The sequence below is a fragment of the Anolis sagrei genome, chromosome 5 (assembly GCF_037176765.1).
Source record: "Anolis sagrei isolate rAnoSag1 chromosome 5, rAnoSag1.mat, whole genome shotgun sequence".
NCBI classification, from domain to species: Eukaryota; Metazoa; Chordata; class Lepidosauria; order Squamata; family Dactyloidae; genus Anolis; species Anolis sagrei.
The window spans coordinates 753,552-771,051 of NC_090025.1; the positions used below are offsets into that span (position 1 = coordinate 753,552).

The window sequence follows — 17,500 nt, forward strand, 5'->3', positions numbered from 1 at the left end:
TGAATGCCTCTAGAAGAGGGGTCCTCAAACTTTGTAAACAGAGGGCCAGGTCACAGTCCCTCAAACTGTTGGAGGGCCGGATCATAATTTGAAAAAAACATGAATGAATTCCTAGGCACACTGCATATATCTTATTTGTAGTGCAAAAAACACTTAAAAACAATACAACAATTAAAACGAAGAACAAATTTAACAAATATAAACTTATTAGTATTTCAATAGGAAGTGTGGGCCTGCTTTTGGCTGATGAGATAGGATTGTTGTTATTGTTGTTGTGTGCTTTTATTATTATTAATAATAATAATATTAAATACTATTGAAATGAAGGATGCTTGCCATAGATGCAGGCGAAAGGTCAGGAGAGAATGCCTCTAGAACATGGCCATGTTGTTGTTCGTTCGTTCGTTCAGTCGTCTCCGACTCTTCGTGACCTCATGGACCAGCCCACGCCAGAGCTCCCTGTCGGCCGTCACCACCCCCAGCTCCCTCAAGGTCAGTCCAGTCACTTCAAGGATGCCATCCATCCATCTTGCCCTTGGTCGGCCCCTCTTCCTTTTGCCTTCCACTTTCCCCAGAACATGGCCATATAACCCGGAAAAAAAACCTAGAACCATCCACGAAAGCCTTCGATAATACTAGTAGTAATTCCTTGGGAGCAGAAAGGGGATTTTGGGGAGGAAAAGTGATCCTTGGGGGACATGAGCAAGCTGAAGGGATAGGAAGGAGGTCTTTCCTGAAGTCCACCAAGCCCCCCCCCCCCCCGACATCCAAAGACAGAGAATATTGGGTTCTTAGGGGTCTTTCCTCTCTTCGGAGGTCGAAAGTGGGCTTCGTGGGAGGGACAAAGAAAGGAAGGAAGGAAGTTAACCCAAGGCATCCCTCCATTTTCCCCTCGCCTTCTTTTTCCTCCCGCAGCTCTTCCTTTTTCTGGCCGGGTCTTAGTAGAGACCCCAAGGGAAGCCCCAAAGAAGCCAGTTCTATTCGGAGGGAGAGCCCCCACCCCCCCAAAAAACACCCTCGAAGCCTCTGCCAGCCGGGCCTGGGGGCTCTTTGGTGGGGGTCGAAGAAACCCTTTTTCTCCGGTGACAGAATGGATGGAAACCCTCTCTCTGCCCTGCGTCCTTCCAAAGAGGAACCCCCCCCCCTCTTGTCTACTCGGTTTCTTTACCTCGTTCTTATATTTCCTTCCTGCCTGCCTTCCTTCCTTCTTTCTTCCTTTCCTTTCCTTTCCTTCCTTCCTTCCTTCCTTCCTTCCTTTCTTCTTTCTTTCTTTCTTTCTTTCTTTCTTTCTTTCTTTCCTTTCCTTCCCTTCCATCCTTCCTTCCGTCCTTCCTTTCTTCTTTCTTTCTTTCTTTCCTTCCTTCCTTCTTTCTTTCTTTCTTTCCTTTCCTTCCCTTCCATCCTTCCTTCCGTCCTTCCTTTCTTCTTTCTTTCTTTCTTTCTTTCCTTCCTTCCTTCCTTCTTTCTTTCTTTCTTTCTTTCTTTCTTTCCTTTCCTTCCCTTCCTTCCTTCCTTCCTTCTCTTTCTTTCTTTCTTTCTTTCTTTCCTTTCCTTTCCTTTCCTTCCCTTCCATCCTTCCTTCCGTCCTTCCTTTCTTCTTTCTTTCTTTCTTTCTTTCTTTCCTTCCTTCTTTCCTTCCTTCCTTCCTTCCTTCCTTCCTTCCTTCCTTCCTTCTTTCTTTCTTTCCTTTCCTTTCCTTTCCTTCCATCCTTCCTTCCATCCTCCCTCCCTCCCTCCCTTCCTTCCTTCCTTTCTTCTTTCTTTCCTTCTTTCTTTTCTTCCTTCCTTCCTTCTTCCTTCCTTCATTCTTCCTTTCTTCCTTTCTTCTTTCTCCGGCTCTAAGGGCGCAAAGCGGCGAACAGCAAACAGGGCGCAAAAACAAACAGGGCGGACGCATGAAGAGATGAAAGATCAACATTAGAGAGAGAGAGAGAGAGAGAGAGAGTCGTTTTAATTGTAGTTGAATATGTATATGCTTCCTGACACAAAAAGATAGATAGATTAGATAGATAGATAGAGAAGATAGGTAGATCTCTCTCTCTCTCTCTCTCTCTCTCTGTGTGTGTGTGTGTGTGTGTCTCTTCTGTGTGGAATACACTTAGGCCCCAACTGCCCTCTCAAGCGCCCCCCCCCCCCAAGTTGGAGTTCCGCCTGGATCGGGGCCTCTCTTTCTCGTTGCCCCCCCCCCCTCGCTCTGCTATGCCTTCTCTCCTTCGGGTTTGCCAAGTCGGGGGCGGCACTCCCTTCCGAGGGGGTGAGTGGGTGGGCTTCATCTTCATCAAGTCGGGGGCGCCCCTTCCCCACAAAGGGCCTTTTCCTGGAGGGAGGGAGGGAGGGAGGGGGTCCCGGTGCTCTTCGAGATCGAGAGGCGAGGAAGGCCGGCCGGGAGGTCAAGGCACGCTTTGGTGAAGAAGAAGGAGGAGGGAGCAAGCCTCCAAGGAAGGAGAGAACGAAGGAAGGAAGGAAGGAAGGCCGGCTCTCCTCCTCTGCCAGGGATGTGGGGGGCCCTCTTGTGCCCCGAGACCATCCCCTCCCAAAATAGAGTCCCTCATCAAGGCGCCCTGGCTCTTGGGAAGGTCTTTGGGGAGACCTGCGGGGGGGCATGGCCTCCTCCTCCGAAGAGAAGGGCAGCTGTCCGAGGCAGGGTCTGGGGCCGGGCCCCCGCGGTCAGGAAAGGCCGCTGCCCTGCCCCCCAAGGGTCTTTCCTGGGCAGAGAAGGCAGCTCCCCCGGACGGCGTTAAGAAGGGCCGGCTCGCCCCCAGGACGGGTTTGGGAGAGTCCGGCTGGAGGTCATTTCGGACACTGGTTTCGCCGCCATTCTTCCAGGCGCCGCTTGTCGGGGTCAGGAAAGAAGGAAGGAAACAGAGAGAGAGAGAGGAAGGGAAGGAAAGGAAAGGAAGAAGGAAGGAAGGAAAAAGAAAGAATGAGAAGGAAAGGAAAAGGAAAGGAAAGGAAAGAAAGAAGGAAGGAAAAAAGAAAGAAAGAAAGAAAGACAGGGGAAGGGAAAGGAAATAGAGAGAACGAGAGAAAGATATATATGAAGAGAGGAATGAAAGGATAGGAAAGAAGGAAGGAAGGAAACGGAAAGAAAGAAAGAAAAAGAAAGACAAACGAAGGGGAAAGGAAAGGGTAGCGAAGAAGGAAGTAAAGGAAAAGAAAAGAAAAGTAAGATATATATATATAGAGAGAGAAAGGAATGAAAGGAAAAAAGAAGAAAGGAAAGGAAAGGAAGAAGGAAGGAAGGAAAAAGAAAGGAAGAAATAGAGAAAAGGTAAAGGAAAGAGGAAGAGACGAAAGGAAAGAAAAAAGAGGAAAGGAAAAAAGAATGAATGAATGAAGGAAGGAAGGAAGGAAGGAAGGAAGAAAAAAAGAGGAGAGGAAAGGGGAGGGGAAAAGAAATGAAATATATATATATATATATATAAGAGAAGAAGGAAAGGAAAGGAAAGAAAGGAAGGAAGGAAGGAAGGAAAAGAAAAGGAAAAGGAAAAGAAAGGAAAGGAAAAGGAAAGGAAAGGAAGGAAAGAAGGATAAAGATAAATAAAGAGAGAGGAATGAAAAAGCAACGGAGAAGGAAGAAAAGGAAAGGAAGGAAGGAAAATCAAAGAAAGAAAGAGAAAAGGAAAGGGGATGGAAGAAGGGAGGGAGGAAAGAAAGAAAAGGAAGGAAAGGGAAGAAAAGAAAGAAAGAAAAAAGAGGAATGAAAAAAGGAAAAAATGAAAAAAGAAAGAAGGAAGGAATATCTTTTCTCAGTTTTTTGCCAATAAAGGGAAGTAAGGGCCTGGGAACTATTTTGGGAAAGTCCTTTGGGGAAAAAAGGGAGGGCGAGACCCCGGTTGGACACCCCCCCTCCCCATAAATAGGAAGCATGGCCATTTTTGAAAATGTCTCCTCTTCCTTCGGGGGTTGGGCGGGGCACCTCGGGCATTTTAAAAATACCTCTACCATTTATAAAAAAAAAACGTTTTCGAAAATTATTTTTGACCCCCAGAGTCTGAACTTTGGGGGCCCGGCTGGCCTCACGGGGAGGGGGGAGGCTTCGGGCCAAAGCGAGACCGAAAGAGGAAAGGGAAAAGGAGGAAAGGGAGGGGGGGGGGGGCTGCTTCTTTCTTTCTTTCTTTCTTTCTTTCTTTCTTTCTTTCGCAGGGAGACATCACATCAATAATCACAAGTAAAGAATGTTCCAAATGGAAGCGCCTCGCCGAGAGCGAAAGGCTCGCTGCTCCGGCTGGAGGTCAGCCCTTGACCCATCGCAGCCTTGGTCAGTGGCAGGAACCTCCGCCAAGGATGAGTTACATCCGGAGTCACTCCCGATTCCGGGGGAGTTGGGGAGACTCCAAGCCGAAAAGGCACCTGCCTGGATCCCCCTCGGGCCCCCTCAAAAATCCGCTTTCCCTCCCTTCCTTCCTACTTTCCTGCTTTCCTTCTTTCTTTCTTTCTTTCTTTCTTTCTGTCCTTCCTCCCTTCCTTCCTTCGTTCTTTCTGTCCTTCCTTTTTTTCTGTCCTTCCTTCCTTCTTTCCTTCCTTCCTTCCTCCCTCCCTTCCTTCGTTGTTTCTGTCCTTCCTTCCTTCCTTCCTTCGTTGTTTCTGTCCTTCCTTTTTTTTCTGTCCTTCCTTCCTTCTTTTCTTCCTTCCTTCGTTCTTTCTGTCCTTCCTTTTTTTCTGTCCTTCCTTCCTTCTTTCCTTCCTTCTTTTCTTCCTTCCTTCCTTTTTTCTTTCTGTCCTTCCTTCCTTCCTTCCTCCCTTCCTTCCTTCGTTCTTTCTGTCCTTCCTTTTTTTCTGTCCTTCCTTCCTTTTTTCTTTCTGTCCTTCCTTCCTTCCTTCCTTCCTTCCTTCCTTCCTTCCTTCCTTCCTTCCTCTGTATACGAACCCACACGCTGCCCTGCTCTCGATCCCATCCCACCAACATCGCAGGCGGATTGGAGAGGGCCTTTTCGGTGGTGGCCCCTCGACTCTGGAACTCACTTTCCAAGGACATCAGGCAGGCCCCAACGCTGGCAGTCTTTAGGAGGAGCTTGAAGACGTGGTTATTCCAGTGTGCCTTCCCAGAATAAGGATCCCATAGCACTTTGTCCTCCAAAGCACTTGATATTGTTGTTAGGTCTGCTTGTATGTTTCCACAAACCGCCCTATCATTTCCTTCGCCCATGTCCAGCATTATTTTTAATTTTAATTTTACATTTGGCCTTCCCAGAGTTTTTAAAGTGTGTTGTCCTATTGATAATGCTTATGTTATTGTCTTATTGTTTTGTTGATTTTAATTGCTTGTATTGTTGTTGTTATTGCTTGTATTGTTGCATTTGGGGCACCGAGTCCCTGGGGAAGATGGTAGCGGGGTATAAATAGAGTGTTAGTATTATTGTTGTTGTTGTTGTTGTTGTTGTTGTTATTCCTTCCTTATTATTATTATTCCATTCCAAGAGAGATATTGACTCTAAGCTGGAATGTGTCCAGAGGAGGGCGACTAAAATGATAAAAGGTCTGGAGAACAAGCCCTGTGAGGAGCGGCTTAAGGAGCTGGGCATGTTTAGCCTGAAGAAGAGAAGGCTGAGAGGAGATATGATAGCCATGTATAAATATGTGAGAGGAAGCCACAGGGAGGAGGGAGCAGATCAAGGGTCTGGAGAACAAGCCCTGTGAGGAGCGGCTTAAGGAGCTGGGCATGTTTAGCCTGAAGAAGAGAAGGCTGAGAGGAGACATGATGAGGGCCACATATAAATATGTGAGAGGAAGCCACAGGGAGGAGGGAGCAAGCTTGTTTTCTGCTTCCTTGGAGATTAGGACGCAAGGGAACAATGGCTTCAAACTACAAGAGAGGAGATTCCATCTGAACATTAGGAAGAACTTCCTGACTGTGAGAGCCGTTCAGCAGTGGAACTCTCTGCCCCGGAGGGAGTGTGGTGGAGGCTCCTTCTTTGGAAGCTTTGAAACAGAGGCTGGATGGCCATCTGTCAGGGGTGCTTTGAATGCAGTATTCCTGCTTCTTGGCAGAATGGGGTTGGACTGGATGGCCCATGAGGTCTCTTCCCACTCTAGGATTCTATGATTCTATGATTCTATGATTCCTCCCTCCCTCTATGCAAAAGGATCTTGTAGTAGCAGGAGCCAAGTTTGGAGCAGGACCTTCCATAGACTTCGGCTGTAAAAACAGTGCAGTGTGACACCGCTTTAACTGCCAGGAGTCAAGGCTATTTGCAGAATCCTGGGAGTTATAGTTGTACAAAGTATTCCGCCTTCTCTTCCCAAGGGTTCCAAGGCAAACCGCCCGATTAAACAGGAAATATCACTTTCAAACCACAAACATTATTTTTTTCCCCCCAATGTTGTGAGACAGTGTCCTGTTCTGCTTTGGAAGATGAGAAGAAGGGTCCGGCAGAACCCCCACCCGGGACCCTTCGCCCAAGGAAACCTCCCGAAGCCCCTCGGCTCTCTCTCCAGGCATCAGAAGGTGGAAACACACGACCCCACCAGACCCTCACCTCCCAGAACTCTCCCCATCCTCCAGTGACCCGGATCCAGAAACTCGCTGGCCTCTGTTTCTCCCTCCCTTCTGCTGAAATTGGGGGGAGGGGTGTTCCAGGCCTCTCTTGCACAGACACCACCGTGGGTGGGTTCACGCCTTCAACAACAACAACAGCAATCACAATAGCAGCAGCAGCAACAACAACAATAACAATAATAGTCACAACAATAAAAATAACTCTAAAACTCTAAAATTACAACAGCAAAACAACAGAGACGAAACAATCAGGCACATCAAATCACCTCTCAACAAAAGATTCCCCCAGGCACTGCCAGGCCATCAAATGCTAATCAAGGTGGTCAGTTGAAACATTCCCACCTAGCCCCAGCAGACAAGAGTCCTTTGTCCCACCTGGTCATCATTCCACAGATATATAAACCCTTTTCCCTAGTTCCAACAGACCTCACTACCTCTGGGGATGCTTGTCATAGATGCAGGCGAAACGTCAGGAGAGAATGCCTCTAGAACATGGCCCTATAGCCCGAAAAAAACCCCACAAGAACCTAGTGATTCCAGCCATGAAAGCCTTCGACAATACAGTGAACAATAACAATAATAGTAACAATAAAAATAACTCTAAAACTCTAAAATTAAAACAGCACAACAACAGAGAGGAAACAAACAAGGACATCTAATCACCTCGCAACGAAAGATTCCCCCAGGCACTGCCAGGCCATCAAATGCTAATCAAGGTGGTCAGTTGAAATATTCACCCCCCCTAGCTCCAGCAGACAAGAGTCCTTTGTCCCACCCTGGTCATTATTCCACAGATATATAAATCCAATTTTCTTAGTCCCAACAGACCTCACTACCTCTGAGGATGCTTGCCATAGATGCAGGAGAAACGTCAGGAGAAAATGCTTCTAGAACACGGCCATAAAGCCCGAAAAAACCTTCAACAATCCACTAATCAAGGTGGTCAGTTGAAACATTCACATCTAGCTCCAGCAGGCAAGAGTCCTTTGTCCCACCCTGGTCATTCCACAGATATTTAAACCCATTGTCCTAATTCCAACAGACCTCACCTCCTCTGAGGATGCTTGCCATAGATGCAGGCGAAACGTCAGGAGAAAATGCTTCTAGAACATGGCCATATAGCCCGAAAAAACCTACAACAACCCAATAAAAATAACAACAGCAACAACAGTAACAATAATAACAGTTATTATATAACAGTGATGATGATGATGATGATGATGATGATGATGATGATGATGATGATGATGATGATGTTCTATGTCTCTCTTGCACAGTCTGGTGGATTCACGCCTTCAACAACAACAGCAGCAGAACAACAAGAACAATCACAATCACAATAATAGTAACAACAACAATAACAATAAAAACAGCAATAACAACAGCAACAACAACAATAATAGTAACAATAACAGTAACAATAACTTTGTCGAAGGCTTTCATGGCCAGAATCACTGGGTTGTTGTAGGTTTTTCCGGGCTATATGGCCATGTTCTAGAGGCATTCTCTCCTGAACTCAGGAGACTTCGGGAGAAAATGCCTCTAGAACATGGCCATATAGCCCGGAAAAGGCTACAACAACCCAATAATAATAACAACAAAAATAATGATATTGTTGTTATTCTGCTGTTCCCTGTTTAATCAGAACGAAAGTCCCATTTCTAGAAAGTTCCCGACACAGGCTCCACCTGCACTGTGGAATGAATGCAGTTTGACACCGCTTTAACTACTATGCCTCCATGCTATGGGTTCCTGGGAGTTGTAGTTCAGTGAGGCAGAATGATTCCTTACTAGCCGTCCCCTGCCACGTGCTGCTGTGGCCCAGTCTATGTATATACGCTTTGTGTATGCATATATTTGTGTGTGTTTGCATGTGTGTGTGTGTATATATATGTGATTTTGTGCATGTGCTGTAGCGTCTTTCCCCTTTTTTGGCTTTTTTAGGTCCCTTCCGCTGTGTTTTTCAGTATTTTTTGAGTGATGGTCACTCGTTGGCCTGAGAGGTGTCTCTTGTGTCCAAATTTGGTGTCCATTCGTCCAGTGGTTTTTGAGTTCTGTTCATCCCACAAATGAACATTGTATTTTTATTTATATAGATTTATTTATCTACTAACCTTCCCTCCCTCTTTCTCTCCTTCTCTCTTTCTCTTCTTCCTTTCTTCCCTCCCTCTTTCATTCCTTCCCTCTTTTCTTTCCCTTCCTTTCCTTTCTTCTTTCTTCCTTCTCTACCTGTTCCTTTCCTCCCTTCCTTTCTTTGGTTCCATCCTTCCTTGTCCCTTTCCTTCTTTCCTTCCCTCCCTCTTTCCTTTCTTCTTTCACTTTTTTTCCCTTCTCTCCTTTCTTCCTTTTCTACCTACCTTCCTTCCTTCCTTCCTTCCTTCCTTCCTTCCCCCTTTCTGTGTATATGTGTTTTGTGTGTATATATATGCATTTATGTGTGTGTATTTGTGCACACGTGTATAGATGTGTGTTTGCGTTTTTATGTGTGGTTTTGCGCATGTGTTGTAATGTAATTTTTATTTTTTTGCTTTTTACTTCCCTTCTGTTGTGTTTTTCAATTTTTTATGAGTGATGGTCACTCGTTGGCCTGAGAGGTGCCTTGTGTCCAAATTTGGTGTCCATTCGCCCAGTGGTTTTTGAGTTATGTTAATCCCACAAACGAACATGACAGTTTTATTTATATAGATTTATTATTTCTCTACTAATTGTACCTGCCACCCGTTGCTGTGGCCCAGTCTGTGTATATGTGTTTTGTATGTGTGTATATATTTGTGTATATGTGTATATATGTGTGTTTGCGTATATGTGTGTGCTTTTGTGCATGCATTGTAATGTATTTTTTTTATTTTGGGGATTTTTCAGTCCCCTTTTCCTGTGTTTTTCAGTGTTTTTTGAGTGATGGTCAGTGTTTTTATGAGTGTTGTTTATTTGATTGCTATTTGTATTGTTATATTGTGATTTTTGTTCGGGCTTGGCCTCATGTAAGCCACTCCGAGTCCCCTTTGGGGACATGGTGGCGGGGTACAAATAAAGTTGTTGATGTTATTATTATTGTTGTTGTTGTTGTTCTTGTTGTCACTCGTTGGCCTGAGAGAGAGGTGCCTTGTGTCCAAATTTGAGGTCAATTCGCCCAGTGGTTTTTAAGTTATGTTAATCCCACAAATGGACATTATATTTTTACTTATATAGATTTATTATTATTTCTTTATGTACCTTTCTCCCGCGTTCCTCCCACAGATGGAACTCCAAAGCGGAGTCATGCCACGTCTCCTCCTTCTCCTTCTCCTTCTCCTCCTTCTCCTTCTCCTTCTCCTTCTCCTTCTCCTTCTCCTTCTCCTTCTCCTTCTCCTTCTCCTTCCACTTCCCCTTCTCCTTCTCCTTCCCCTTCCGCTTCCCCTTCTCCTTCTCCTTCTCCTTCTCCTTCTCCTTCTCCTTCTCCTTCTCCTTCTCCTTCTCCTTCTCCTTCTCCTTCTCCTTCTCCTTCCGCTTCTCCTTCTCCTTCTCCTTCCACTTCTCCTTCTCCTTCTCCTTCCCCTTCTCCTTCTCCTTCCGCTTCCCCTTCTCCTTCTCCTTCCCCTTCCGCTTCCCCTTCTCCTTCTCCTTCTCCTCCTTCTCCTTCTCCTTCTTCTTCTCCTTCTCCTTCCGCTTCCCCTTCTCCTTCTCCTTCTCCTTCTCCTTCCACTTCCCCTTCTCCTTCTCCTTCCCCTTCTCCTTCTCCTTCTCCTTCCGCTTCCCCTTCTCCTTCTCCTTCCCCTTCCGCTTCCCCTTCTCCTTCTCCTTCTTCTCCTTCTCCTTCCGCTTCCCCTTCTCCTTCTCCTTCTCCTTCTCCTCCTTCTCCTTCTCCTTCTCCTTCTCCTTCTCCTTCCGCTTCCCCTTCCCCTTCTCCTTCTCCTCCTTCTGCTTCTGCTTCTTCTGCCTTGGATCATATTCATCTGGCTCTGGGAGTCCGTGCTGAGGAGGGAGACTCGGAGGGGAATGCCTGGCCCCGAGTTTCCAGAGGGAAGCTTACTTACTTACTTACTTGCTAGTCCGAGGATGATGGTTCTCCAGGTGTAGTGTCCTGGCTGTGGGTCCGGCATGTTCTCCCACAGTGAGGGCATCGGTCTAAAGAAGGTGGTCCGGTCAGAGTTGGCTTGAAGCGCCTTCCCCATTCGTGCCTCTTCAAATTCTGCAGCACTGCTGGTCACAGCTGACCTCCAGCTGGAGCGCTCAAGGGCCAGGGCTTCCCAGTTCTCAGTGTCTATGCCAGAGTTTTTAAGGTTGGCTTTGAGCCCATCTTTCAATCATAGCCTGAGTGTCTCTGCCCACAGAAGGAAGACAATCCGACCCCACTTGAGCTGTCCTGGCTCAGTGTTGTGGAATCATGGGATCTGTAGTCTGGCGAGGAACTACAGCACTCCCCGCTAGAGAAGGCTGGAGGCTTTGCCAAACTACAACTCCCAGGACGTCTTTTTCCGACTGAGTTGGCATTGCGTGGATGGAAGTGGGCGTTTGTGTCCTCACGTTCTCCTCAAAGCCCCTTGTTTGTGAGGAGAGGGGCTGCCTTTGAATCTCTCCTTCCATAAATAAGGGGCCACGATCGATCGAGAAGGCTCTCTGCCTAGTAGATGACAAGTGATAGGTCCGGATGATAGGGACTGCAAGCAGATTTTGGTCTTCAGACTGGAGTAATCTCTGGGGTTGGTAGGGGGATAAGGGGGCCCTTAGGTATGCTAATAATAATAATAACAACAACAATAATAATAATGTGTTGTCAAGTGGCCGGAATCACTGGGTTGCTGTGAGTTTTCCGGGCTGCTTGGCAAGTGGGGTTTATATATATATATCCCTGTGGAATGATGTCCGGTGTGGGAGAAAGAACTGACAACACTGACAAAGAAACAGCAAGAAATACTGTTGACCCACAAGCATAGAGAAATTACATATATTGGAAATCAACACTTTCTAATTGCTTTATTTTCCAGATCACCAGACTGGGCCACAGCAACACCTGGCAGGGGACAGCTAGTATATTATATTATGTTACATTACATTACATTATATTATTAGAATAGCACAGGAGACAAGGTGAAACTGTCTTCCTGTCCCCCTCTCTCTTCACTCTGGCCCATCCATTATAATTATCGTTATCTATCACTTAATCTACATCTAACATAGCCAGCATTCAACAGGAATGTATTGTCGAAGGCTTTCATGGCCGGAATCACTGGGTTGTTGTAGGTTTTTCCGGGTTATATGGCCATGTTCTAGAGGCATTGTCTCCTGACGTTTCGCCTGCATCTATGGCAAGCATCCTCAGAGGTTGTGAGGTCTGTTGGAACTGGGAAAATAGGTTTATATATCTGTGGAATGACCAGGGTGGGGCAAAGGACTCTTGTCTGCTGGAGCTAGGTGTGAATGTTTCTGCCTGCCCACCAAACAGTCCTCGCCACACAGAACATGCTAATCACCCCAAAGCAAACTTCGGGAGGTTGGCTCCCTTTCTGGAAGCCTCTTCCGATTTCCAATGAGCTCGATTGGGTTCCGTTGTATGGTTCTAAATTATCGCATGGACTGAATCTGCAACTGGGCTGCAGCAGGATTCCTTCTGGATCTCTCTCTAGATAGAATAATAATAATAATAATAATAATAATAATAATAATAATAATAATAATACTATACATCACACAGTCCTAGACGTTTGGGAAGTGTTCGACTTGTATTTTTTTATATGAAATGCAGCATAGAGATCTCATTTGCTGTGTCATACTGTGCTTTTGTGTCAGTAAAATAATAATAATAATAATAATAATAATAATAATAATAATAATAATAATGTGTTGTCGAAGGCAATCACTGGGTTGCTGTAAGTTTTCCGGGCTGTTTGGCAAGTGGGACTTGTATATCCCTGTGGAATGATGTATATATCCCTGTGGAGATATATATATATATATATATCCCTGTGGAATGATGTCCAGGGTGGGAGAAAGAACTATTGTATTTGAAGCTTTGAAGCTGCAAGAATATTCAGTGCTAACCAAGCTGGCCAATTGTGTCCACCCTGGACATTATTCTACACACACACACACACACATAATGTAATGTTCATTTGTGAGATTAACATAACTCAAAAACCACTGGGCAGATTGACACCAAATTTGGACACAAGACACCTATCAGGCCAATGAGTGACCATCACTCATAAAAGCATTGATAAACACAACAGAAGGGACTTAAAAAACCAAAAATTACATTACAATGCATGTACACAAACACACATATAAACATCTACACAAGTATATATACACACATATACACACACAAAACACATATGCACAGACTGGGACACAGCAACGCCTTGTATGTGGGTATATATATAAACCTCACTTGCCTGGTTTCCAACAGACCTCACAACCTCTGAAGATGCCTGCCACAGATGTGGGCAAAACGTCAGGGGAGAGTGCTTCTGGAACAGGACCAGACAGTGCAACCCAACAATAAATAAATAATTGTATTTCTATTTCGCACTCTCTCCCCAAGGGAACTCAGGGCGGATTCCAACAAAAGATAGCAAACATTCAATGCCATATCCAATTCATAAATAAGAAATAGAAAATGTATTTATTTATTTATTTAGAAGCTTTGTATCCCGTCCTATTCTTGACCTCCGAAGAGGGACTCAGGGCGGCTTCCAGAAATATAAAAACACCAATAAAATACACAATCGCATAAAATGATAATAAATATACATTTAGAAACAGTTCACCAAGTTTAAAACGGGCTCCAAATCGGTCCATACAATCTCATCTAAGCCAATAAAAGCCGTCATGTCCCAAAAAACAACCTCCACAGCCAGATTATAGACAAAAATTAAATAATATCATTATCTATCACTTAATGGTCATCTAACATAGCCGACATTCAACAAAAATGATGTAAACAACCCTAGAAACCCAACCATCTTCAGAAAAGCGGGCCCCCTTTGGAGCGGAGGGGAAAAGGAAGCAGAAGAGGAACAACAACAACAACAACAACAACAACAACAACAACACTTTCTTTATCTTCCGCCCTCTCTCCCCAGGGGACTCAGAGAGGATTCTAGCACAGGAGCAGACACAGGCAGACATTCAGTGCCTTGTTACAATGGAATACAATGCAACACAAACACAGGGACAAAGGCAAAGGCTTCTCCTTTCATTTCCGGCTCTGGAAATCTTCGCCTCCAGTTCCTTTTTCCCTTTGGAGCCCCGGGTGGTGTCTCTAGAATCCCCACAGAGTCCTCGGGTTGGGTTATTCCGCCCATTGTCTGCCAGGAAAGAACACACAAAGCAGTCACATCAACAGTTGCAGGGGACTCCTGTTAAAGAAACACACAATACCCCAAAGGTTCCTGGGTTATAAATATTGGGGGAACCAGGCCTCTCCACAGGCTTTTGGGGATCCATTGGCATCGAGATCACTGTCTTTGGAATCATTGTAACCTTTTGGAAAAGAGTTAATTGATTTTATTTATTTATTTATTTATTTGCCTTATTTTTCCCCCACCCCTACACAACACATTCACCTAAAAATAGATTAGAATTGCAACATATTAGACATGATCAAAATACATTCAAAGTTGAGTCAACCTTCTCCTTAGTGGTAAATAATATCCACTAGTATTCATACAAGGCAACCCAGGTTTCTCAGTTGTTAGACTGATGTACCTGGTTATCTTTTTAAACTGTTTACATATGCCAATGCATGAAATATACAGCAGATCTTCAGAAGTGTTGTTTCAGTTGCCCAAAAAGATATCTCTACTCTCCCATAAAATTTACTGATTTCAAATCATGCTCTCAAAAGACCCCAAAATAAGTAGTCTTCCTTAAAAGTAACATAGGTTTATTATTCTACACATCTGTTTATTTGCAACATTTATATGCCTCCCTTCTCACCCTGAAGGGGACTCAAATACAATATATTATATTATTAGCATAGCACAATATTAGTATTATATATTACTTTATTGCACTATACCATTATATTGTAATATTATTAGTAATATTACATGTAATATTAAATATATATAATTATTTATTTTATTTATCGTGTCATCAGCAACCATTGTATTACAATTCTAACAGAGCAAAACAATTATATTGCATTACAATATTATCAATATTATGTGCATATACAATATATTATATTATATTATTAGCATAGCACAATATTAGTATTATATATTACTGTATTACACTATACCATTATACTGTAATGTTATTGGTATTGTTACATGTAATATAAATATATAATTATAATATCATATTAATAGTATTATATTGTCACACTATAATAGTATTAATATTATATGTATATTTAATATATTATATTATTAGCATAGCACAATATCAGTATTAAATATTATTATACTGTACTATACCATTATATTGTAATATTATTAGTAATATTACATGTAATATAAATATATATAATTATAATACCATATTACTAGTATTATATTGCATTACATTATAATATTATCAATATTATATGTATATTACCATAGCACAATATTATTATTATATATTACTATATTGCACTATACCATTATACTGTAATGTTATTAGTCAGATTACATGTAATATTAAATATAAAATTATAATATCATATTAATAGTATTGTCTTACATTATAATATTATCAATATTATATGTATATTTAATATATTATATTAAATATATAATTATAATATAATATTATTAATATTATATGTATACACAATATATTATATTCTATTATTACCATAGCACAATATTAGTATTAAATATTACTATATTGCACTATACCATTATACTGTAATATTATTAGTATTATCACATGTAATATAAAATATATAATTATAATATCATATTATTAGTATTATATTGTATTACATTATAATATTATCAATATAATGTGTATATACAATATATTATATTATATTAAATATATAATTATAATATAATATTATTAATATTATATTATATTACATTATAATATTATAAATATTATATGTATATACAATATATTATATTATATTACTAGCCATCCCCTGCTATGCATTGCTGTGGCCCAGTCTGTGTGTTTTGTGTGTGTATAATTTTGTGTATTTGTGTATATATGTGGTTTTGCACATGCGTTGCAATTTATTTTTTGTTTTTTGGCTTTTAAGTCTCTTTTGCTGTGTTTTTCAGTGTTTTTATGAGTGATGGTCACTCGTTGGCCTTAGAGGTGTCTTATGTCCAAATTTGGTGTCAATTCGTCCAGTGGTTTTTGAGTTATGTTAATCCCACAAATGAACATTACATTTGTATTTATATAGATATATTATATTATATTATTATATTATTATATTATTATATTATTATATTATTATATTATTATATTATTATATTATTATATTATTATATTATTATATTATTATATTATTATATTATTATATTATTATATTATTATATTATTAGCACAGAGCAGGAGACAAGTTGGAACTGTCTTCCTGGTCCCCTCTCTTCTCTCTGTTCTTTTATATAGATATATTATATTATATTATATTATATTATATTATATTATATTATATTATTATATTATTAGCACAGAGCAGGAGACAAGTTGGAACTGTCTTCCTGGTCCCCTCTCTTCTCTCTGTTCTTTTATATAGATATATTATATTATATTATATTATATTATATTATATTATATTATATTATATTATATTATTATTATATTATTAGCACAGAGCAGGAGACAAGTTGGAACTGTCTTCCTGGTCCCCTCTCTTCTCTCTGTTCTTTTATATAGATATATTATATTATATTATATTATATTATTATATTATTATATTATTAGCACAGAGCAGGAGACAAGTTGGAACTGTCTTCCTGGTCCCCTCTCTTCTCTCTGTTCTTTTATATAGATATATTATATTATATTATATTATATTATTATATTATTATATTATTAGCACAGAGCAGGAGACAAGTTGGAACTGTCTTCCTGGTCCCCTCTCTTCTCTCTGTTCTTTTATATAGATATATTATATTATATTATATTATATTATTATATTATTATATTATTAGCACAGAGCAGGAGACAAGTTGGAACTGTCTTCCTGGTCCCCTCTCTTCTCTCTGTTCTTTTATATAGATATATTATATTATATTATATTATATTATATTATATTATATTATTAGCACAGAGCAGGAGACAAGTTGGAACTGTCTTCCTGGTCCCCTCTCTTCTCTCTGTTCTTTTATATAGATATATTTATATTATATTATATTATATTATTAGCACAGAGCAGGAGACAAGTTGGAACTGTCTTCCTGGTCCCCTCTCTCTGTTCTTTTGAGGTTTTGTGCATTGTCATTTATGTAAAGGAGCTCAAAGACTTCAAACGTGGGTTGTTGTAGGTTTTTTCGGCTATATGGCTATGGTCTAGTGGCATTTTCTCCTGACGTTTCGCCTGCATCTATGGCAAGCATCCTCAGAAGTAGTGAGGTCTGTTGGAACTAGGCAAAAGGGTGATTCTCAAACTTCATGCATTCAGCATACAGGTGCATTGCTTCTTGGTTTCATGTTAACTGAATAATATATCCACTGTACTCTTCGTGACTGTACTCGACTGTAGTCTCCTTCTGCTGGAACTGACATCCTACTCGACCTGACACCTCACTGCAGCCTGTGCTGACTCTCTCCTGCTCTCCCTGACATCAACCTGCTCAACTGACTCCTGACTCCCACTGACTCAAACCTCAACTGACTTCTGATTCAAACCCATTCTGAAACGGAGACTCACTCCAAACATCCATAACCTCCCACTACATAAGGGAAAACTGCATACCAATACATATACACACTACAGTCAGCAATCTCAATTATATACAAAAGGAATAAATACTATAAGAGGCTTGGAGAAGGTTACTATTTCCAACAATGAAAGCCATTACTAAACTGGGTTGTTGTAGGTTTTTCCGGGCTATATGGCCATGTTCTGGAGGCAAT

The 17,500-nt window shown here is 41.6% G+C and overlaps 1 protein-coding gene across 1 annotated transcript in view; it reads right to left on the minus strand.

Moving 5' to 3' along the window:
• VAX2 (ventral anterior homeobox 2) overlaps window positions 1-10,650 on the minus strand; it is an 89,207-nt gene extending 78,557 nt beyond the window's left edge. Inside the window, exon 1 of the mRNA XM_067468369.1 lies at window positions 10,521-10,650. Within this exon, the coding sequence (XP_067324470.1) occupies window positions 10,521-10,650 (130 nt within the window). The remainder of the gene's footprint in view (window positions 1-10,520) is intronic.
• Between the last annotated feature and the right edge of the window lie 6,850 nt (window positions 10,651-17,500).